Genomic DNA, 23,564 nt, shown 5'->3' on the forward strand with positions numbered 1-23,564 from the left:
GGGCCTCAGCACCCCTAAGGCGGGAACCATGGTAGGGGACCACAGATGTGTGGAGAAGCCTCCGGATCTTTCTCAAGACACGTTATTTCTCAGTGAGTCTCGAAGAGACTCCGGCCGAGGACTCATTCCTTCATCCTTTCTTCCGGCTTGTGTAACTTCATCCCCCCTTCCCTGGGCTGCGTACAGGCGCCCAAGATGGCGGGCGGCTTGGGGCAGTAGGAAGCGTCGGAGGCGAAGCGTGTCCCGCGTTGGTCTCTGGGGACGCTCGCCGGCCGGGCCGGTCCTTCCCCGCCATGAGCAACATCTACATCCAGGAGCCGCCCACCAACGGCAAGGTGAGGCTGCCAGGGTGAAATCCCGGAGAAGTTGTATGTTGTAGGTTTATGAGGGGACAGGCGAGAGGAACACGAGCTTGGGGGCGGTGGTAATTGGGGCTGGGGAGGTTGTTGGTTCTGTGGTGAATTGGTTTGGTTAAAGTTACTTCTTTGGCGCTGCTGGAGGCAGAGCATGAGGCGTGATGTCTGGAGACGTAACACACAGCAGTCCTCGAAGCGTTTAATTTGATTTCCTCTATTCCCGATTACATCTTACTTCCTTAATTTTCTTATGTTGTATCACTGAATGTAATGATGTTCCTTGTAAGAGCGATATCTTTGGGTATTTATGGGGGTTTTTTTCCCATGTTGTTTCGTCATAGAAATTATAAAGGGCATCTTAGGTTTCTATAAAGCATCAGCCACGTTATGCTATGTTGTGTTATGTTATTACAGCTATATTATACATCTTTATTATACCTATTGATTCAGAGCTGTATCTCAAGTTCTGGAAATACTAGTTAGAACTAACAACAGCTACCTAACACACTTAAATATGTACCACTCTTACAACTATAACAAAATCAGATTTGTTTTTTAGGCAGTTGCACTCTTTGATCTAAGTTACAGTAAAACTGAGGCTGCATTTATCTCTATGTTTATAGGTTTTGCTGAGAACTACAGCAGGAGAGATAGATATAGAATTATGGTCAAAAGAAGCACCAAAAGCATGCAGAAATTTCATCCAGCTATGTATGGAAGGTAATGACTGAATGGGATGGGAATTGTTGAAATTAATTACTATGCCATCTTTGTTCCTTTTCTGTGAAATAGAGATTGTAATTATGTTTTGTCAGTAAGTTTATTTCTGTTTAGGAATTATTAATTAACACTCAGACAATGTTATTCAAGGTTACCAATGAAGCTGGTGGAGAAAAAAAAGTGAAAATTTTGGATAGTTTTCTCAAATTAAGATGATGACATTGAAAATTATTGAAACATTGTCTTTCAGAGTCCTGAGAGGCTTACTTACACCAAATATTTACAAAGTGTAAAAACTTCCAGTGCGTGCATGAAATGACAGTGATGCAGTATTGGACAGTCTCCAAAATTCTCATTTCTGGATCACAATTTACACTACCATTTCTTTTTTTTTTTTTTTTTTTTTTTTTTTTTTTTTTTTTTTTTTTTTTTTTTCCCGTGAGTGCTCCTCATGTTTCAGTTAGTGTATTTTTTTTTGTTGATGAAAGCTCTGTAGAATTTTCCACTAAAGTAGTGAGTACCAGAATGAGAAGCTCCATACTGAGAAAACTGTAACAAAAATCTGTGAAAGACTTGATGCCATTATGTGTTTTCTAACTGGTGTTATTTTCCCATTTAAGCATTTGTAGAATTGTGAAGAGTTCTTTTTGCCTTCATCTGTTAAACAAAAATAGCAGTCTAGGCTTTGTGCCTCCAGCACAGATCCACTCTGTTTTGTCCAGTCTCTTTTCCCTAATGTTGAGACTTTTTGCAATGGCAAAAAGAACCTTCTTAACCCATGATGAAGGTTCATGTATACTCAGGGGGCTTTATTTTCTTGTGCTTTGTAATAAATTTAAGTATTTCTCATTAATATCCAGTGTATAACCATCCACGACTTTGCACACCCTGCTTTGTCTTGCAGTGTGCTGCAGATACTATTATTATTATTATTATTATTATTATTATTATTATTATTATTATTATTATTATTATTATATCAACCAGGGTTTTGCTGTTTAGGTAAAGTTTTGGTTTCATTCCTTTTGCTTTCTTATGATCTGGTAACCTCTATCAGATAAATAGATAGATAAACATAGCTTAGAGAGCAAAATGTACCACATATTTAATTCTGCAAAAATTATTGGTTTAAGTACATTATAGGTGATGAAAGTTGTTCTGTGCTGGTGAGTGAAAGTGGAAATCATCTCTATATGGATGTTGCTAATGTTGTATGTGAGATCACATCCAGGATAGAGCACAGCATTTCTAGTTCTCCTTTTAAATTGGTGTATTTTGATAGTGTCATTCAGTAATAAAACTTAAAAGCCAAAAAGACTGTAATTCATCAAGGTCATCTTGTTGGTGATGGGCAGGATTTTTTGTAAAAGAAACATGTGACACCACAGGATGTGATTTCGTAAGTCTGTGGAGAGCAGAAGGGAACGAAATAGAAGCCAGCAGCAGAGTCTAGTTATAGTATTTGCTTTCTGGAACTTCAGTCTTTAAACATCTCTACATGATCTGTATGAAAGTTTGGATTTGAGACTACTTACCTGTATTTAATGTATTTTTCTTTTTTTTTCCTTATTTTTTAGAGTATTACAATAACACAGTATTTCACAGAGTAGTGCCTGGCTTTATTGTTCAAGGGGGTGACCCCACTGGTACTGGATCAGGAGGAGAGTCAGTCTATGGAGCTCCTTTCAAGGTGTGTATCTATAATTTACACATTAGTTTGTTTAGTATTCTCTATCCTTTGTTCTTCCTACCAAGTTCTGAAAAATCAGATCTTATATGAAATGCATACCTGTGCAGTAGCTGCCTTCATGTTCTGCTTCAGTGTGTTTGAATATGCGGTTCTAAATTGAGAGCTCTTAGGTCTAGCTACGCTGGTATAATAACTGGGGGCTCAGATCCTCAGCAGCTGTGTTCTGTTCTGCCTGACTTCAATTTCTGGTGGGGCAGGCACCTTTAATATGTGACTGAAGCTTCAAAGCCTGTTTCTGGGCCTTCCATCTTCTTGCTGCTAGACTTTTGTATCTAGAATGAGCCTGAAGTTTTTGGGAGGGAATGGTACCTGAGAGAACAAAACAAAAATTACCAATATTGCAGGAGCATTGCTGCTTCAAAGTAGTGGTATCTCAATATTGATTGCACTGTTTAGCATTGTGATGTTACAGAGGTATTCATCATGTTCTCCTTGCTTTGAAAGGAGTCCTATTTTGTCTTCCTAATTCCAGAAAATGTTATTCCTATGGATTTTTGCATTACTCTGCTATTACAACCTGTTATTGTGATTTTAGTAACTTTACATGAATTAGGATTTAAATTAATTTTTCACGTAAATGCAGTGATAGTCGAGTAGTATTTTTGCAAGAAGTGTATGAAATGCACTTACTTTAACTTACTTTTCCTTACTTTTTAAGATGTTTTTTATTTTGTTAATATTGTGGGGATAAAAAATTAAAATAAAGACAGTGAATAACGATTTTTAGGCAACTAATGAAAAGAAATAAAATTAACAAGACAGAACTTAATTTTTTTTAATTAGTAATGTGTCTCTGTTATTGATATTTTAGCTTCTAGTTTTTTGTTTGGTGTTTATTCGTTGTGTGTTTATGGTTTCTTTTGAAGATTGTTTATTTTTTGGCATCATTATAGGCACAAGGGATTAGAAATACTGACTAAAAATAATTTTTGCTGCTCATAGTAGGAACTTTTAGATATTATTCTGGCATTGAGTTTCAAAATACTAGGGATTTATTACTGTCTGAATTCAAAAGAAAACTGTGTGTACATGTTGATGTAAGTAATATCACTCCTATCTCCTATCACTCTGCAGCTAAAGGAATGAAAAGATAGTTTTATACTGAATTCGTTCTCTTTTCTGTCCTGCTTTTACCAGGATGAGTTCCACTCACGACTGCGATTTAATCGAAGAGGACTTGTTGCTATGGCAAATGCTGGGCCCCATGATAACGGGAGTCAGTTTTTCTTTACATTGGGTCGTGCAGATGAGCTTAACAACAAGCACACAATCTTTGGAAAGGTCTGTTACATGAATTGGAGTCCCAGTATAAGTCTGACAGAAACTGCTAGAAGTTTCTCTGAAGTTTGATATTGTTTGCTCCTATGTGCATTTGAAATTTATTTCAGTGCTTTCTGTGCTGTCTCCATTCTCTTTGTTTCTTATATCTGGTAGAAATGTTTCTGTGGGTTATTCCTGTTATTGTCTAACTTGCTGTTGTTATTCTTCTAAATTGTATTTTCATCTTGTGCTGCCTTTAAATAATCTTATTCGTATTATTATGGCTTTGTTATTTATCAATTCATCTAATACTAATCACATGTTAAAAAATTCTGTTTAGAATTAATTAGATTCTAATTACCCAAGAAGGGTCAGGAAGATGAAAAAGATGAGATGAATTTACCACTCTCATGATTTACTTAAAAGAAAATTAAGCAAATAGTTTTGTTATTTCAGTGGTTTTTGTTTTCCGTTTCATAGCTCACAGTAATACTTCAACATCTTCATCTGCCTACATTCTCAAAACCACCTCTATTCCTTCAACTTTTGCCATTAAATTTAAAAACCCAAACTTTTGTACATTGTACTTGCTGTCTTTTAGAAGTCTTACATGCTGATAATATTTCCTATAGCACTTGTACTTTCAAGATTTTTTATATAATAATTGCCTTGTATTTCACAGAATAAGTAACACAAATTAGTCATGAACTTTCAAACCTTTCTTTGTAATTTTGCCAGGTTACAGGGGATACGATATATAACATGTTGCGCCTGGCTGAAGTAGAAGTTGACAAGGAAGAGAGACCTCTCAGTCCGCACAAAATAAGAAGCAGTGAGGTGAGCATGTTCTGTTTTGAAATGAGACGTTTTAAAATTTTTTTGTGCATAGTGTTCAGAAAGTTTGTCTTGTCCTTTTGCATATTGTTTTAAAATATTGAACCACTTAATGACAAAATATCTACTAGAGATGTGTTTAAATACTGGTTTTTTAAACAGGTTTTGTTTAATCCTTTTGATGACATCGTCCCACGACCAAACAGAAAACTGAAGAAAGACAAACCAGAAGAAGAAAGTAAAAAGTCCAAAGTAAAAGGCACAAAGTAAATATATGCAACAGAAATGGTGGTTTATTTTCTTTCACCTTTAATTTGTAGCTTGGCCGGTTATTACTTCCATTTCTGCCTTTGAAGCACTTCCTTGTTTCTGGGGGGCGGGATCATGCAAATCTAGTTTCTCCGACCGAAGTGTTACTGTGCATCTGCTGACTTGTAACTGTTTCATGCATAGTGATAACCTTCTCTTTTCAACAAACTATCTTTCCCATGTCCCTGCAGTCATCTGACTGCAGTTAAAAACCTACTGGTAGAAGTAACTGAGTCGCAGCTCAATTGTTTGGGATTTTTTTAACTTATTTTATCAGATACCATTTCTCCCCCACTGAAGTACTTAGCAAAAAGCAGGCATTTTGACATGGGAAACTTTAGTTTCTGTGAATCAAAATTCACAAACATGCAATGAAAAGTAATAGCAACTCTAAAGTGGGCATGCTGTCAGTTCTGCTGCATAAAAATAGAACATGTTGCAACTGACTGGTTCCAGCAATGTGAACAATTAACTGTTGAAAAAAAAAAAATTGTAGCTCTGAATTTTTTAAATTGCATTCTGAAAATGTGTGCACAATTGATGTGTTTCTGAGCTGTCATATCTTGAAAATCTTCTGTCTTGAATGCTGCTCTGTTGAGAAAAAAAAATACAACAGAACTGTCAGCATTCAAGAATCTGGGAAAGCTAGTCAAGACAAGATTTCTTAAATTGTGTCTTAACTGATGCTTTGCTATCCTTGTTTTATCTCAGGAGTATAGTACAACATGCTTTTCTGAATATTTATGATTTATTGCAAAGCAAAATGCAGTAGTTGGTTGGAATTGGTACATTTAGCAGGACAAAACATTTTTTTGAAAGGTCATGTACAACATGAATGTAATATATTTGAAGTTAATGGAATGTTACTAAGACAATATTTTAAATTTTACTAGAAATTTCATTTTTTCTCTTAAAGAAACTTTAACCTGCTTTCCTTTGGGGAAGAAGCTGAAGAAGAAGAGGAAGAAGTCAGTAGAGTTAGTCAGGTATTGTACCAAATTATTGTTATTTGTCTTTTCAATCTAATTACCTTTTCTGCATATTTGTAGAAAACTTTAAAGTTTTTAGTCTTCTTACGTTTGCATTTTGAACAATAATAATAGCAGTTGCTTCAGTTTCTAGGATTCTGCTTTTTTGCATTTTGCAAAAACAGAAGTTTTTAGCTTTCTTGATTTTGAAGGTACCTTTAGTTACTGCATGGAATTTTTACATTTCCATAAGCAAAACATTTCATAGTATAAATCTATGTCTGCTGTTTAAAAGTCATGGAAGCAATAGGTACTTTATTATTTTTCAAGTCCTTTATTTATAATTGCAATTATATGGTCAAATACTTGAATACTGAGGATCATCTTATGCATTTCCAGTGCATGCTTAGCTCCATTTTCTTACATATGTCCATCCATCTGTGAGCAAAATGAAGTGTGGTTATTGTGGAGAAAATAGCCCATTATCATAATTTAATAGTGCACCATAATGAAGTGTTCGCATTCCAGGATTGCACAGGTAATCTTTGCTCTAACATTTCCTTCCCTGACTTGGCCCTTAAATAAGGCTAGTTTAAAAATTTCTTAAATAAATTTCTGATTTCATTCTACTGTTGACCAAGTTGTTTCGCTAGATTCCTGGACTTTCTACAGCACCTCACTGCTTCAGTTAGTGATCAGGCTACATGGTCCTGCATCCTGTACCCACATAAGTGAAAAAATGGTTGTTAGTCCTCAGAAGTTAGCTAAAATACAAAAGGAAAACATTAATAATGATGGACAATATTATAGTGAGATGATATCAGTCAGAATGATAGTAGATATTTATAACAACAGCAGCTTTAACTATTTTTCTTTCTTTTTCAAATTACCTGTCAGACAAAGTTTACTTGTTTACCTTGATATGCTCATCTACTGTTTTGCTCTTGCTATTTATCTGGCTTGTAGTACTAGATTTGACTCAGTTCCTTGGACTTCCTTTCTTTTCATGCCAAATACTTGTTTTCAGTTTAAAATTATCTAAATAGAATGCTGCTTTCATTATAAGCCTAGTTTCAGTATTTTAATATTCTCTTTCAGCTCAACCTTGAAATCTCATCTGCATATTTGTCCTGACTAAATTCTGGATTGGTTGTAGCTAGATAAGTAACCACAACAATTCTTTATGAAGAATTTATCTTCATTGTTTGTAACAAAATAAAAACTTATTTTTGATACCTCATTGTTTGTTCATAAGAGGTCTAGATCAGTGTCACTGTAGTTCTGGACATTATCTTAATCTGTTTAAGCTGAAGTACATGAATATCAGCACTAACTTGCATTCTCTGGTTTTGATAAGAAAAATGGTGGGTCAAAGTTGTTATTGACATCCTCTGATACCTGCAAACTTAGAATCCTATGAGCTTTTTGTGGGTGCTAGATGCAGTAAATCTTGCTTGTTTAAGAAGGGCAGAGAAGCTCTGGGTAAAACTCCTCAAGGCCATGAAGGCTATTAGTGCAGTCAGCAATTTGGCTGTAGGGCCCCCACTGGTTGTTGATTAGTGTTAGCCTTCAGTGTCCAAACTGCTTATTGTGTGTACCTGTTTGGAGCACTTTGCCATACACAGCCTCACCACCACTCCAAACACATCACCCCTTCCTTAATGAAGGAATTATCTTTTCATGTTGCTGAATGTGTTAGTCTTTGTTTTCTACATAATAAAAAGTTGTAGTTACAGTTAAATGAGTAAGATTTTGTCTACATGTCTAATGTCTTCCCAAAATCATTAGACAATGCATCTGCAATTGAGACATTCACAGTACAGGTCATAATATAGACTGTTCCTGCAGCAGAGATTTTCAGTCTGATTTTTCTCTGAAAATTAATTTTTTTTTCAGAATAGCATGTAGAATGCTTTCTAACTGCAGTCTATATGCCTGAAGACCTTATGTGTTCGATTTATTTGACTGCTTGTGTCAGTAAATGATTCTTAAATTATGTATTCCAGATTGACGTATTGCAGTTTGTTGACTTTTTTTTCCTTAGGGTTCCAATTAATGTTCTTCCAGTTAATAAATACTGTTTTGTACATGGTGGTTCTTTCAGTTGTCTTGTGTCATTATTGGAAAGTTAAGTTCTTAACTCTTTATTCACTCAAGGTAGGCTAGACCTACCATCTTTATGATGTGTAATGATTGTACATGACTAAAAATTATCTTTTATTTTCCCCTCTCTCTCTCTATCCTTTAAAACTAAGTGCATTGCTATTGCAAAAATAAATTTGTGGAGTCAGTTTGATGTTTCTCTTTTTGGAGCACTTTCTTTTCCTTCTGTTCTTAAAAGTGCTTATGCTTACTGGATAGGCTAAAGCTAAAAAGAAACAAGTTATGATTTTCTTACCACAATCCTTTTTCACTATCTAGCCTCTTAAACTGAAATGAGTAATAACTTTTTTCTTTTTCTTTTAACAGAGCATGAAGGGAAAAAGTAAAAGTAGTCATGATCTCCTGAAGGATGATCCACATCTTAGCTCAGTTCCGGCTGTCAAAAGGTTAGCATGTGATTTCCAATTTCTAGAACAGATCTACTTTCAATATCTTATACCAAATTATCAGCATGTATGCTCATCTAAGAAATGTCAATTCACATAACTCATTAAAAAATGAAGAGTGCCAGTGCTAGATCAGACCAAGTATTTCTCTAGACCACTAAGCTACCACTGGCCATCAGTGATGCCCGGTAGAGTAAAAGCAGTCCAAATGTAACATTTACCTGAGTAGTCTCCCAGCCTCCATCAACTTTCACCTCAGAAGACAGTCAGTTTGATGTGGTTTATCTATTTAATAACTGTTAAGATCTCTCCTAAAACTGTGTATTATATCTCTTGTAACATTGCTTCAGTTCACACCATCCTGTCCACTACAGGAAGAAGTATCTCCCCTTTTTGTTCTGAACCTGGATGCTACTAGAGCATTTACATTTCATAAATTCTAACTCTCATTCTGGAAGAGAAAGTGAGCTGACAGTCACTTTTATACCTCTCTTTACCACTGTCCTTTCTTAGAGTATCTCTTTCATAGCCTAAACTTTTATAGATACTTAAATTTTCTTCATGTTGAAGATGTTCTTTGCTGTGATTATTCTAGAGTGTTGCTTTTCCCAACTCTGTAACTCTGCTTGTGCTTGAAAATATATTGTTTTCCAAATCTAATGAACAAACAAATTATCAGGTTAATCATAAACCTGTGTTCTTGAATAAACTTGGTTTTCTTCTCTGTCTATTTTTAGTACTTTATAAATTCTGATTTTAATCACAGTTAAGTTATAAAGTGAGAAAATTGCATGAAAATATGTTTACTCCAAGAATTTGCTTATCTTAGAATTCTAGACTAGTTGGTTTGGAAGAAACCATTATAATTTGTCATATCCAACCTCCCTTTAGTGAGCAGGGACATCTTAACCTAGATCAGATTGTGCAGAGTCCCATTCAACCTGGCCTTGAATGTTTCCAGGAGTGGAGCATTTACCACCTCTCTGGGCAACCTGCTCCAGTGTCTCACAATCCACATCATAAAAAAACATCTTCCTTGTGTTTAGTCTGAATTTACCCTCTTCTGGTTTAAAACCACTACCCCTTGTTCCTTCACAACAGGCCTTGCTAAAAATTCTGTCCCCATCTTACAAATCCATGTTAGGTATGTAAAGGCTGCATGCTGTAAGGTGTCCCTGGAGTCTTCTCTTCTCCAGGCTGAACAATCATGCCTTTCCCCATTGGAGAGGTGATCATTTTCATGCCTCTCCTCTGGACTCCCTCCAGCAGGTCCATGTCCTTCCTGTGCTGTGACCCCAGAGCTGCTGCAGCCCTGCAGGTGGGGTCTCAGCAGAGCAGAGCAGAGGGGCAGAATCCCCTCCCTGGCCCTGCTGTCCACACTGCTCTGGATGCAGCCCAGGGCACAATTGGCTTTCTGGGCTTCATCCACCAGCACCCCCAGGTCCTCCCTGCTGGGCTGCTCTCAGTCCATTCATCCCGTCTGCACTGATGTCAGCAATTGTGCTGACCCAGATGCAGCACTTTATTAAACAGTGTCATTGACTGCAACACATCTAGGTTTCTTTAGTGATCTTGATTACTTATTGATTGCTTGAGCACACTTCAAAGTCTTGACTTTTGAGACTTATTTAATATTCCTTGGTTTTTCTCTAGCATAACTTTTTTTTTTTTTTTTTTTTTTTTTGGAATATGGGCTAAAATGGTTCAAGGGCTCTTATTATTAGTTTGTGATAATTAACAGTAGGTGTGTTAGCCTTAGTGTATTCAGATAATTTCTTTTTTAATTCACCAAGCTGTAGCTGTATAACAAATTTAAATCTTGATGTTAAACTTAAGTATCAGTAAAATGCATCTTCCAAAATATAAACTAGTTGCAATGAAATGCTAGTAATTGTTTTGATAAATGAGATCAAAAACATCTCAACTGAGTTTTGGTTATTTTAACCATACATATTAGTGTTTTGCTTGAATAGCTCAAGATTTGCTTGGTAGGATAGGATAGGGTTCTCAAGATAAGATTTCTCCATTGTATTAATGCCCTTGTTTTAAGCTCACTAAAATTTCAGGTGTCTAACAATTTTTTGTTATTTAAGAAATGTTGGGTTTTAAATAATATTTTGAATCTCCTCTAGCATTTCAAAGTAGTTATTGTTCTTTTTCTTTTAGTGAAGTGGCAAATGAAGAAAAGGATTTGAGTGAGGCAAGTATTTTTATTTTTTTACTTATAATTCTTTGTTTTTTACTGTGAGCAGATAAGATTTCCTTTGGGTAACAAATGTTACTTTAGAGATCTTTAAGAACTAGCTCAAGTCAGATTTCTGGCAAAAGTGTGAAGGCTCTCTCTAAGCTCTAAGGCTTGGCTATTCAGGGCAGGGTAGAATTAGCATACTGCCTGCTACCTTTTATAGAAACTGGTTATATTGTATTTCAGTCAGTAGATTGGTTATATAGGAATATGTGATATGGGTTGTGTACCACAGGGTGACAAACCACCAGTGTGATAAAAACTCTGAAACTGCTTCTTAAAAAATAATTAAAATCAAGTTTGTCATGAATAGTTATTTAATCGCAATGTTTGAGGATAAGTCTGCATGTGAGTCAGAGTCCTGTTTGAAAGATTTCTTCAAGAGAAGAAAAGCTCAGTGAATTATTAAATTGTAGCAGTGAAATTGTATTGTTGAAGACTGTCGCCTCTGAAAGACGTGGAATTTGCATAGTCAAGCAGTAACATTCAGCTAAACATGGGGGCAGTTTAAGTAGAAGAAAGTTGTCATACATGGTGCAGGTAAACATAAGCTTGTTGCCTGAAGTATGTCTCTGTCTCCAACCACAGATCATGGGTGAACCCCTTTGAATTGCTGTTGCAATAAGGATATAAGATATGACTAGGACTGTAATCTCTCATTCACCTAATTGAATCCTGGAAAGTATTGTTTTCTATATCTGTCTGTCATGCACAAGTGTTAACTACATTGTATGTAGTTAACATACATATGTTGACACAGGGGAAGTAAAGGAAGAGCACAGTCTGTCACATTCATGTGCCTAGAAAAAAACATCTGCTTACATGCCTTTCCTTTTTTCGCAAGGCTATGAATTCAGGCTTTTTCATTCTTCTCCTTTGCAATTCCTGCTGTATAGGAGCATTTTAGTGTTACAAGGGTTTGGAGAATGCTATTTAATTAGTAATTCTTCAGATACTCAAATATCCCTTTCTTAAGCAAACTGGATTTGGGGAGTGTAGAACATGGATGTATTAGGTTGAAGAATAAAAATTTAAATAAATGTACCTAATTAAGCCAAAGTTGGAAATATGAAGGCTTTTTCTCATTTTTTCCTGGAGAAACGTTCTCTTTAGATTTCACCGCATTTAAGATTTTAGCTAAGATCTAGCACTTCAGGCAGTTACCTGGGTCTTTGAAGTGGTACTAATATTTTATGATCTCTCTTGGAGTTATTTTAATTAAGGCATCACAGTATCACTTTTGCATTTACACAGCTGCAACATGTTGGTAGTTTTATAGCCAAACCTGGGAGCGAATAATTCTTCCAGATTTGCCTACTTCCCCCACTTACAAGCCCATAGCATGTAAGAGAAAGTCTTGTTAGTATTCCCTAAGCATCTGGCCTTGCTGTTCATGCTATTAAATACCATCCTGTTTTTCTTACTGCAGTCCTCAAATTTATACATCTAATTCTTTGAGACAGCCTTTGTATTAGCACTACCTCATAGTTGTTTCTTAGGATTATTTTTGAGCCCAAGTCATTAATGAAAACATTATATGAAATGTATCAACAAAATTTTTTCTCACCAGTGACATTTCTTTTCTGCACAATTTCTTTTCCTCTCCCTATTTGTCTGTCTGTTGCTGAATAGTAAGTTTCATGCAGTACTGTGTGTAGATAAAATTAGTTATCCACCCCTCAGTTTAATAATCTCCTTAAATGGGAAAATCATATTACCTACAGTAGCCAGTAGTCATTCTGTCGCAAAATGTCTCATTACCATTTTTATTTTCATATTAAGGAGAAGAATAGGGCAACTCCACCCAGCTAATATCAGCAGCAAGAAGTAGTATAGCTCTCAGGCAGGCAGTTTTGCATTTCTGTGTCACATGGAGAGCAACTGTCAGCCAACGGAAGAGCCTCTTCCCTTTTGAGGTGCCATGCAGTTCAGTCTGAATTATTTAATCTGTTGTTAGATCTGTTTGTTGATATCAGATGGACTTAGTGAGAGAGAGAGGGACTGAAGGAGGAGACTGGGCAGGAGAAAAGAGTAGAGGTGCAGGAGGGAAAGCAGTGTATTTCTAGAAGAAAAATGGTGAAATACTGTGCAAACTGGGGCTGATGCCTGGTTTGGGAAGTAGGGGATTTAGCCAAGTGGGACAGGTTAAACCATTTTGTCTCTCCAACCCTCTTCCTGTTACTCAATTATCTGCAATTTTAACTATCTTGCTACTTAGCCAATGCTATTTGTCTAGAGTTGTACATTTTTATTCCATTTTGTTCTCCTGTACAATTAATTGTGTGTCAGTGACTAAGCCCTAGTCAAATCTCCACCAGGAGTCTGTCTTTATCCTTGACTGTTAAAGACTTAAAACACAGTCCTGTCACTTTTTTTTTTTGGACCTCCCTCTGCTATTGAGGTCTGTAGTCAGGTATCATGTAAGCAAATCTTCTAGAAAGTTTCATTATCTCCTCTGTCAAATAGTATTTTTCTGGTAAATTAAGGGAAATGCTAACCCTGTTTCAGTTTTCTCTTCCCCTGTTAAAAAGGAACACACAAAACTCCTCTAACAACCTTTCAGTCTTTTCGTTGGCAAAATATTCAGCTCTTTTACTGTGCTGAATATTCAGAGACTTCTTTCTTATTTCTGACTGATCTTGTCTTGTCTAAATCTCGAATCTAAGCATAGTAGTCTAAAGATTCCTAAACAGTGACTCTACTACAATTTCTGAAATCCAATTATTGGTTTTTTTCTTCCATTCCCAAATTTTGCGTCTTGCTGCTTTTACTTTTTTTATTCTATCCTCTTTCATGTTTATGGACATGATCTTCATGCTACTGTTCCTCCTACCTGTGTGTCACACCCAGGACATGTACATGTTCTTCCTTCCCAAGTGCTTACATTCTGGCAGTCTCCTGTGTAGTCCTCCAGATTGCTGTTTCTAAGTGTCCTTTCTTTCTTTGGCTAAAAGTAGAATCACATGGCATCTTACACTTTCCTTTTGCTGATGAGGATCACTCCAAAGTAAATGTGAAAAGATATAACGTGTCATCTTCAAGTTGTCATTCTTCAATTAAGGTTCATACAGACTTCCTTCTTCAATGAAGGAAATAGTCAGACTTAGATCCCTCGGTCTAGTCAGGCCACTTGTTCATTCTCCAACTATTTCTCCCTTCAAATGTCTTTGGTCCAAGGTGCTTTATCCCCTTTTGCCTACCTGTGCTAGGCATGGAGGCCTGAGGCCTCTCGTTTGACCTCTATAGCAAGCTGCAATGATTGATTCCACAGGTTTTCACAGCTTGTTATGATCAATTTAGTATTTGTAAATTCCCTAATAGGAGCTGATGAGCTAACCTCTTCTATCCCTTCATGACTGTAGTACAGCCATGTGGTAGGGAGTTAATTCTCCCTTTTAGTGGAAAATGAAAGATGATATCATCATGTCTCAATACCATTGAGACAGTGGTATTGTCTCAATCAAATTTTGGATTCATGAACAATGGTACAGGTAATATCACACTGCTGTGATGTCCTCTGTAGACCTGTAAGAGTTAATAGTCTAGAACAGGCTGTTTTTGGTTTTTTAACCCTTACACATAAGTAATTGTGTATGGAAAAGAAACTGTCATGTCTGTAATTTTTTGTTACTTCTGAAGCAAATGAGGATATATTTGTTTGAAAAGTTTGCTTTTTTCTTGGAAAATGTTATATTTATTAAAAAAAAGATTTCTGTATTTAGTATTCTGTACTGAAAAAAAATCTAAAGTAGTTTTATCATTTTAAATCAATAAAGGATGAAGAGGAACATGATGAAGATGCTGATAGTGTAGAAGATGAAGCTGCTAGTCATGAGAGATTTCAAATAAAGGAACGCATTGCCAAGAAACTGAAAATTGATACAAGTGAAAATACTAAACAGCAACTTCAAGAGGAAGAAACCAAGACAGAAAGGAAAACAACTAGTCGCAGGTAAGGATTGTGTTGTTTGGTAGGTGCTTTTCTTTAGATTATTTACAGTTTTAAGATTTTCAAAATTTATTGATTCCTTGTATGGGAGTTTTCTTTTTCCCTGCAAGTTAGAAATGAAGTGTATTTATATGTATTTGTCAGTCTTTACTTTGTCTTTCTTCTCAGTTGTAAGATTGAGTTTAGCAGCTTCATTACCTGTGTTAACACATAGTAGTAACACATAATAGCTGTCCACCACTGAGACTCACAGAAAGTAGAGTGATCCAGTGAAGTCTGGTATAACACAGTACTCATCCTTGCAGTATACCAGCTTTCCAACACTGCAGTAGACACATCCATTTTTCTTTACAGACATAAAAGCATAGATTCCTGTCATGTAATTTAGTTGTGCCAGTGTTTGTAAACATCTCTACCAACTCAGTTGATCCTTCTTCTTACCACTTTTTATACTGATTATGGTGTCACATGGCCTGAAATACCTCTTTTGTCAATTGGGGCCACCTGTCCTGGCTTTGTCTTCTCATAACTCCCAGACACTCCATTTCTCCTGCTTGCACCAAAAGCAAAAAAGGCTTTGGCTCTCTATATAACAGCTCTGTGTTCAACACAAGTCCAAAACACTGCCTCATGCTGGCTACTGCAGAGAAAATTAGCTCCACCTCAGCTGAAACCAGCATGAAACTCTAATTCTGGAGCACTGGTTTTCTGTGTTTCAGTTTTCCTTTCTCTCAGGAAGAGCAGTACATATTAGTACATATAGCAGTACATATAGCACAAATTGCAGTACATAAAATAGAGTATCGTGATTGTATGGCTATGTTACATATAACTATGTACTTTTTTAAAGAACATGTACAGAACATCTTGTAAAACAGATCCCCTGACTTTTCTTTCTGTTGTCATTGGAGTTGTGTGTTGCTTTGGGAGTTGGCGGCTGTACTATCGCTGCTGTAGACAGATGGTCCACAGGAAGTGGAGATCAATAAGTATGATGAATAACTTCAATCCCAAAATCTGGTTCCTAGTCCTGTGGCTGAGATTGACAAGATGTTAAGCCTCTCAGAGTCAATGAATTGTTCTTGGCTGGGGAGAATAAGCAATTATAATTTAGCATTAAATAGCCATATTCAGTGGTGGAGGCAAGGATCTAGAAATTTGAAGGCCTCTAAGAAAAGCTCTTTCTGAAAAAGAACCTTGAGCTATATGGCAGCCGAATAACTTCTTTACAACAGCAAAGGGCTTTGGAATCTGTACATATTTTCTACCTACCTGTCTGTCCAAGTACCTGTGCACCAATCTGTTTAATTGTCCCTGGGGTTTTATTAGAATGGCTGCTGGAAACAAAATGGACTAAGGTGTAATAGGAAGTTTGAGTAGCATGAGGAGAATGCAAAACTACCTCCCTTAGGAAGGAGGTAGTCAAGGCACAAGCTTGCATCATGTTACAGCTTATTTCAAGAGACATTTGTGTAGTCAGTCTGTCAGCTGCTGGCTCTACGTGTGGTTGGTCAATGTGCTCTGTTTGTGGTTATTCTGCTCTTTCAGGGATGCAGTAGTAATAGTATTAAAGCCAAATGGGTTATCTTAACTCAGAAGAGGCTTTTATTGGTTTCATTTTTAGCAGTTGAGAGCCATAGTCTTGGGAAATACTGCTTAGTATCCCAACTAACATAAATTTCTAGACTTACTGTTTTCCAAATAATTGTCTGCAGTCCTCTGGCATGAAAATCAAAGGCACGATATTGTTTGTTATAAATAATGTGTTTTTACATTTGAGGTCTGTTTAGATAAAGTAAGACAAACAGTATCAAGTTTCATTGTCTGAAATAGTGACTATTTTCTCAGTGTACTAGCGATGTTTAATAGATACTCCTGGGTGTTCACCACCTACTATAGTCAAAGCCTGTGTTGATCAGAAGCAGAGATGTGGGAGGTGTAAATATCAAACAACAAGTTGGATGGACTATTCACAGCTTGAGGGTAATGTCTACTGACATATCAGAGGGGGAAGAAACTTCTGATATCTATCAAAATTTCTTCTCATCAGATACTTAAATGTGCTAGTAGAATAACTGAACTTCTACCAACATTTGTTTCAGTGTACTGTCTTTAACATGCATGACTTGTTCTGCAAAACTGTATTCATTTGTATCAGTCCAGTTTCTTTTAATCCAAATGCATTTGCGAGGTCTATTTTAGAGAAGCAGTCTGGAAACAATAGATACTTTCTCAGATTCATGGTACTGAGATCCAATACCACTTCTAAATGCAACCATACTTGAAGTGCTCAAATGGTGAAGTTAATTTTAGTCATTTCAGTATGGGTTTTAACCTCTTGTGTATATTCTTAAAATAGCTTCATACACTTGACAACTTTGTATTAGATAAGAAAACTTGAGAAAAAGAGCCTTCCAGTCATTCTGGCAAGTTGTTAGAGAAGTTCTATTGGTCTGGGGTTTTTTAGAAAGCTTAAACCTTAACTTCACACTGTAGAACAGCTGTTAACGTATAGGAATGTTTAGAGATAGAGGTGTTTGCCATCATTGCATAAGTAATAAAATTTCTCAGCATCGCATTGAGTTTGTCAAATGGCAGTGGCTTGAGAAGACCATCTGAAGGCTTCCTGAATAGCCTTCTTGTAGTCTGGGAATTAAAAATATTTCTTTTACATTTCTTTTCATCCTGTAGGTGGAGCTCAGATGCTACACATTTCTGCTTACTAGCTTTAAAAATTTTCGGTGCTTATTGTTTGCAAGACATGCAGTGTGGGGTGAAATACAGTAGACTGTACAGTTTTTCACTGTATAATCAAGTTCAGTTGCATCCTTGTAATGGATATGGTATTAAATGGCAATATGAAATAAGTGCTTAAAATAGCTAAACTATTCAGGCAGAGAAGCTGATTTCTTGAGTAGTTAATATCACTTGAATTTAATTTGGTGTTTCCTCTTGTATATTTTCTCTTAATAATCCTGTAATTTGCAGTTGAGCTAAGTAATCACATTTATTTTGTTTCACAAAGATTATTATCCCAAGGAGATGAATAGCAGTAAATACTATTACTATTAACTACTTTAATAATTATTAAAGTAATCTATAATAGCTCTATTGCCACTCCTTTGCATTCCTGTTGTTTCCTTGTATCCATTTGCTTGTCATGGATAAAATAAATAATATGTGAAGCTTTACATATTTTCTGTAATATTTTCTGCATATATAAGTAATTGGTTTCTTCATCCTCAAAGCAGAAACCTGGAACAGTTTTTAAGGTGTACTTCCTCAGGCTTAGTTTTTTATTGAAAGACAACATGAAATAACTTGGACAAAAACTTACACCCCCACAGTCCTGTCATCTAGACACAATCATAATAAAAATAGTTAATAATGCCAGGCAAAGTTTCAAGTTCATGCTAAATCCAGTTCAGACTGTACAGTTAAAATTGAATATTGTCAAGACACGTCAGCGTTTTCTTGGCATCAATATGAATAAATATTGCCACACTGAGCATGCAAGCTTGCTTTTCTAAGGTGCTCATATAGTACTGTGGTGTGGAAAAGCCAAAGGTAATTTTACATGATCACATGGAAATCTTTTTTAAAAGATCTTGACATCAAAACTTTTCTCTTTATAAATCTGCAGTTGTTATAAACAATGAGTTAGATATTTTGTATTTGTAAATTAATAATTTATGTTAAAATACGTTGTTTTATATGTATTACTGTGTGCTTGTTACCTTATAATGCAAGCATTACACAGAGAAAAGTAGTAAAAATGTGTATCTATATGTTTCTACTTATTTAAACTTAATCTAGTGTCTTGTCTTGTGTTCAGCAAGCTACTTTTCTGTTAATGTTGGCTGTTAATAAGTGTAATAATGTGATGCAAATACCATATATTTAGAGCTACTTATTTACTTTGGAATGTTAAGTTTCATCTGTTTCTATGTGAACAGATATATTTCTTCACAAAACTACTATTTTAAATTTAATAACTGTACTTCTAATCCTACTAGCATTTTCTTAAACTAAGTGTAACTTACTATGAGGCTTTGTCCAACAATAGAGTTTGTCTCCCAGTTTTTCAGCTTAGCACCAGAAAATAGACATTGTATGTTAGTAAGATTGGCTTTTGAGGTTCTGAATAGAAACGCTTTTTGTGACTGATTTTTCACTGTACCTAGAGAAGTGCTGTTGTTTTCATATAGCAAATTCAGGTACTCTCTTAATAGTGTTTTAAGCCAAAGGAGACAATTAGATAAACTGTGTATCTCATGCCATAATTTATTGCCAGTTACCCTTGTATTGAACTCACTGATTGGCAACAGCTGAACTGGAAAGGCATTCAAACATAATTTTTTTAGATATCAAAATAGCATAGTTTGCTCCATATCTAGTCAGTGAGTGTATTCTATTCCAGTACTTAGATACATGATTCCTAATGGTACCTCTTCCAGTTTAACATTTTAACTTGTCTGGGTTCAGCTTGTAGCCACTGAATTATTTTTTGCTGTGCCTTTTTCTGAAGTTCACTTCAGCAGGCTGTATTTTCTCTTACTTCAACCACTTAAATTCTAATTGAGTCCTTTCAATAAGCTGTAGACATTGAGTTCTTTCTGGCCTTCACTGTAAGAAATTTTTTCTAGTCTTCAAATTACTTTATGGTTTGGGTTCTTTTCCATCTCCAGTTTTTCAACATTCTTTAAATCTCTTTCATCATTTATCTTGTATTAGCCTTAGTAATGCTGTATGCAGAGAGCAGCAACTTTTTTTTTTACTTCCACCTCCCTGTTCATTCATAGGTTGATCATGTCAGCCCTTCTTACAGGTATTCAACTGGTAGCACTTATGTTGCTTGGGCTTGGCAGTTTCTTTTCAGTCATCACTCTCTGAGAATTAGTTTGTCATTTTCTCTGGTTTTTAGTTTCTAGATTTTGGTAGTTAGATCTTCAGCCTTTGTTTTATTCAGCAAGCCCAGGTTGCCTAGCAGTTCTGATTTGACAGTTTGCTGCTGTGACTGTTTGCGCAATTCACTACTAATGGATTTAATAGAGTTCCCTGGAGTGAATAGGTATATTTCTACTCAGTGGTTATGTGCCTCTGACAACTATTTTAAGCAATAACTTTGTAATCTAATTCTTGAAGATGGTCTTTTGGCCTGTTTTTTGTTGCTATTTTTTTAAGACTTCCTTACATATCTGTGCTGGGAAGCACATTGTCAGCTTTTTTGGACTGACTCTAAAATTAGCCAAGTTAACAACCAGTCAGTTATGCTTAGCTCTAAGAAACTCCCTGATAGCATTGTGTCAAAATTTATATCCTACTTTGAAACCTAAATTTTCCCTCTTTCAATTTTTTTCTCAAAATGAAACTCATTGTACTCTGAAGTTTAACAGTGCCAAGTACAAGTTGCTGCACCTTGGTCAGAGCAATCCTAAGCACAAATACTGGGTGAACATAAAATGGATTGAGAGCCACCCTGAGGAGAAAACTTGGGGGTGTTTGTTGGCAAGAAGCTTTACATGAGCTGGAAACATGCATTTGCAGCCCAGGAAGCCAACTGGGCTGCTTCAAAAGTATGGCCAGCTGGACAAGGGAGGTAAAACCTATATGAAAGTTGGGAATAAACTTTTTTGCAGGGTCTTTTGCAATACAAATAAGAGGCAGTGGTTTTGGTTTGTTCAAAAAAGAAAGGGTTGATTGAGATTAGATATAACAAAGAAGTTTTTTACAATGAGGGTGGTGAAACACTGAACTAGTTGCCCAGAGAGGGGGTGGATGCTCCACCATGCAGTTTGTTCAAGGTCTGGCAGAACTGAGCTCTGAGCAACCTGATCTAGTTGAAGATGCCGCTGCACATTGTAGGGGCTTGGAGGCAATAACTGTTAACCATCCCTTCCAACCCAAACCATTCCATGGTTCTGTATCTCTTGGTTAAGGCTAATGCTTGTGTTTCATGGGGAAATTGTAAATACTTTTATTTTATTAAAATCATTAATTCTGTATTTCAAAAAAGGCTTGCTCACTCTGTGTTTAATATGCTCCATTTGTATGGATGTTCTTTTAAAACTAGGAGCCATTGTTAGTAATAAACTGGCAAAACAGCATATGTTGTTCAATTTTAACTTATTTTGAAGCAGGCCATTTTGACACTGAAATAAGTGTCCAAAACTTTAAACAATTTTAAGCAATTTATATTTAAATGGATGAATTTCAGCTTTATGCAAAAGTAGCTATTTAACTACATCCTGAAATAATTTTAAATAATATTGAGTAAAATTCTAACCAGTATTTCTGTAAGAGTGCAAAAGGCCCTATAATGATGAATTTCAAGAGAGCAAGTAAGCAAATCTTTGCTACTTGTCCTATTTCAATTCAGAGTATTGAAATGTTTCTCAGAAATCCTAACTTTCAGTGGCCTTTATTACACTAAACATATTTAGGACTGTTCTAAGTGTTCTACTTGTTGTTCTTCAGTGCTTAATAGATTTCCATTTCTGTTCTTTCACTCTTGAACTGTTGTTTGAAAAGCTTCTTGGAGAAGTACTAGGCATTGAAATGTGCTGATACATATACAGAACAATATGGCAGTATTTTAGTCTTTCTGTTTTTCTGTATCTTGATTGAACTGTTTCCAAGCAGAATTTTACAAGGTTAGTTATTTGCGTTAGATACCGTACATCAAGAACACTAGCTGAATTAGACAGTTTTTCTTGTTCATATAAATTCTCAAGAAGGTATTACTTCAAGCATGCAAACTTGGCTGTGAAGACCTGACAAGGTTGTAGGAGATAATGCAAGTAGTACCCTTACCTGCGTATTTTCACTGTGTATCAGGACAGTGCTCTTTCACTAGAGAAGCACTTCATGGAAATCTCAGCAGGACTCAGCCTCAGTAAAGAAGTAGAATTTGGATTATTGTTGAAAGTAATGAAGTTGTTCCATTAGTTATGAATTAATTGACTTTACAGCATAAGAACTCAGAAAGCACCTGCCAGATGTCAAGATCAACACGTTTTCCAGGCATTACGCTATAGTTACAAGTGCTCCAACATCCAATCCTTACCTCACGTGTCAAACTCAGCTTGTACTCAGAGCACACGTGGGGCTCTACCTTCGAAGGGTTTTAGAGTTTATCAAAATTACACATGCCTCCAGTGGTTTGCAGATGGGACTGTCCTGAATTCTAAATACATTTAAAATCGTTTTACCAAAGAGAATATGTATTGTGTTTCATAGCCACAGCAATGCTATGCAGATATGCATAAGCTATGCAGATATGCATAAGCTGAAGCTACCTGAAAACTTTTTTTTTCCTCCTGTGGTGCAAAGAAGAAGCACAGACAATAACTGGTGGGAATTCATTGGCTAGGTGTCAAAAACAGTAGAATGGAAAGTAACCTGAAAAAGGAACTTGTTTTTTATGTATTCTTTTTAAACCCAGCTTTGTTGAGTGTGTTAATATAATAGCAGTTCTAAGTTTCTGCCTTTCAGAAGGTATAAATACTTCCACATATTTGTAATTTATAAACTGAACTTTTGGTTTGTTTCTGTTCGGGAGTTCTTTGGCTTCTGTGAAGATGTCTTTATACACTAGATCCCCAGGAAAAGAATACTTTTAGATACTTTTATGGTGCCTTGCTTGATCTTGATATGGCAAATGTTAAACTAGAAAATCACACACACACACAAATTCACTACAGATGTAAAGAGAAAAAAGGAAGAGACTTAGTTTTATATATTTCAAGTGTCTGAAAGAAGGGAAATGTTTTCAGAATATTTTGGTTTAGTGCTGATGTCCTAATTTTGTAATTATATCATGTACAGTCACCCACAGGTCATATATTGTTACAGTTATACTTACCTACAAGTCAGATGTTTATTTTGATAGGATTCTACATTAATTTATGTCTATTTTGTATGCTTTGAGTGACTTGTTGTAGTATATAAATTCAATAAGGATTTGAAATGAAATTTGTAAATTGCCACTTACCCACAGTCATATGAAAATGTTCACTTTTGCAAATGTTTACATGACTCAATGATTGCAGTGAAACTATTAATGTAAACAAAAAACCGTAAATAAACCTGACAACCAATGAAGTTCCTTTGGACTAGGATTTGATTATAGTTTTATGGTATGAGGATATAGGAGAGAAAAGAATATTTTGGTAAAAATTACTGAAAAAATCCTTACCCTTGGGATTGAGAGACTTTTTGTTTTTAAGACTGTCTCAAGAGATTGTCGTCTTCTGTTCCTGTTCACTTGGCCTGGTTTCCTTGCCAGTTTTTATACAGCTAGAGAGTTCAAGTTGTTTGTGGTGTTCTCTATAGAATAGATTGCTTACACAATCTCCGTACATCAAATTCTCAAAAATTCGGCTACAAAATCAAGGTCTGAAGTAACCTGTCATAGACAAGAGACTTCTAATCAAGTTTTAGTGGTATAGAAGGTGGGCATGACCTTCTGTCCACAGTATATTGTATAAAAGATATCAGTCTTGGAGTGGAATGGGAGCAGCGTCTTGTTGGAACTAGAACTTTGAATGATATTTTCTCTTGTTTTAATCTTCATATGTTTTATCAAGTTTGTTTTTTATTAGTTTACTTCTCATTTTCTGCAC

General features: G+C 35.8%; 1 protein-coding gene across 1 annotated transcript in view; it reads left to right on the forward strand.

Moving 5' to 3' along the window:
• The first annotated feature begins 192 nt into the window (after nucleotides 1-192).
• Nucleotides 193-23,564, forward strand: part of CWC27 (CWC27 spliceosome associated cyclophilin) — a 95,505-nt gene continuing 72,133 nt past the window's right edge. The window contains exons 1-10 of the mRNA XM_041414613.1: nucleotides 193-335; nucleotides 980-1,076; nucleotides 2,654-2,766; nucleotides 3,964-4,107; nucleotides 4,825-4,923; nucleotides 5,083-5,186; nucleotides 6,146-6,215; nucleotides 8,667-8,746; nucleotides 10,913-10,946; nucleotides 14,768-14,943. Coding sequence (XP_041270547.1) covers nucleotides 294-335; nucleotides 980-1,076; nucleotides 2,654-2,766; nucleotides 3,964-4,107; nucleotides 4,825-4,923; nucleotides 5,083-5,186; nucleotides 6,146-6,215; nucleotides 8,667-8,746; nucleotides 10,913-10,946; nucleotides 14,768-14,943 — 959 coding nt within the window. The 5' untranslated portion in view covers nucleotides 193-293. The remainder of the gene's footprint in view (nucleotides 336-979; nucleotides 1,077-2,653; nucleotides 2,767-3,963; nucleotides 4,108-4,824; nucleotides 4,924-5,082; nucleotides 5,187-6,145; nucleotides 6,216-8,666; nucleotides 8,747-10,912; nucleotides 10,947-14,767; nucleotides 14,944-23,564) is intronic.

This window comes from Onychostruthus taczanowskii, unplaced genomic scaffold (assembly GCF_017590055.1).
Source record: "Onychostruthus taczanowskii isolate IOZ18803 unplaced genomic scaffold, ASM1759005v1 scaffold46, whole genome shotgun sequence".
Classification (NCBI taxonomy): Eukaryota; Metazoa; Chordata; class Aves; order Passeriformes; family Passeridae; genus Onychostruthus; species Onychostruthus taczanowskii.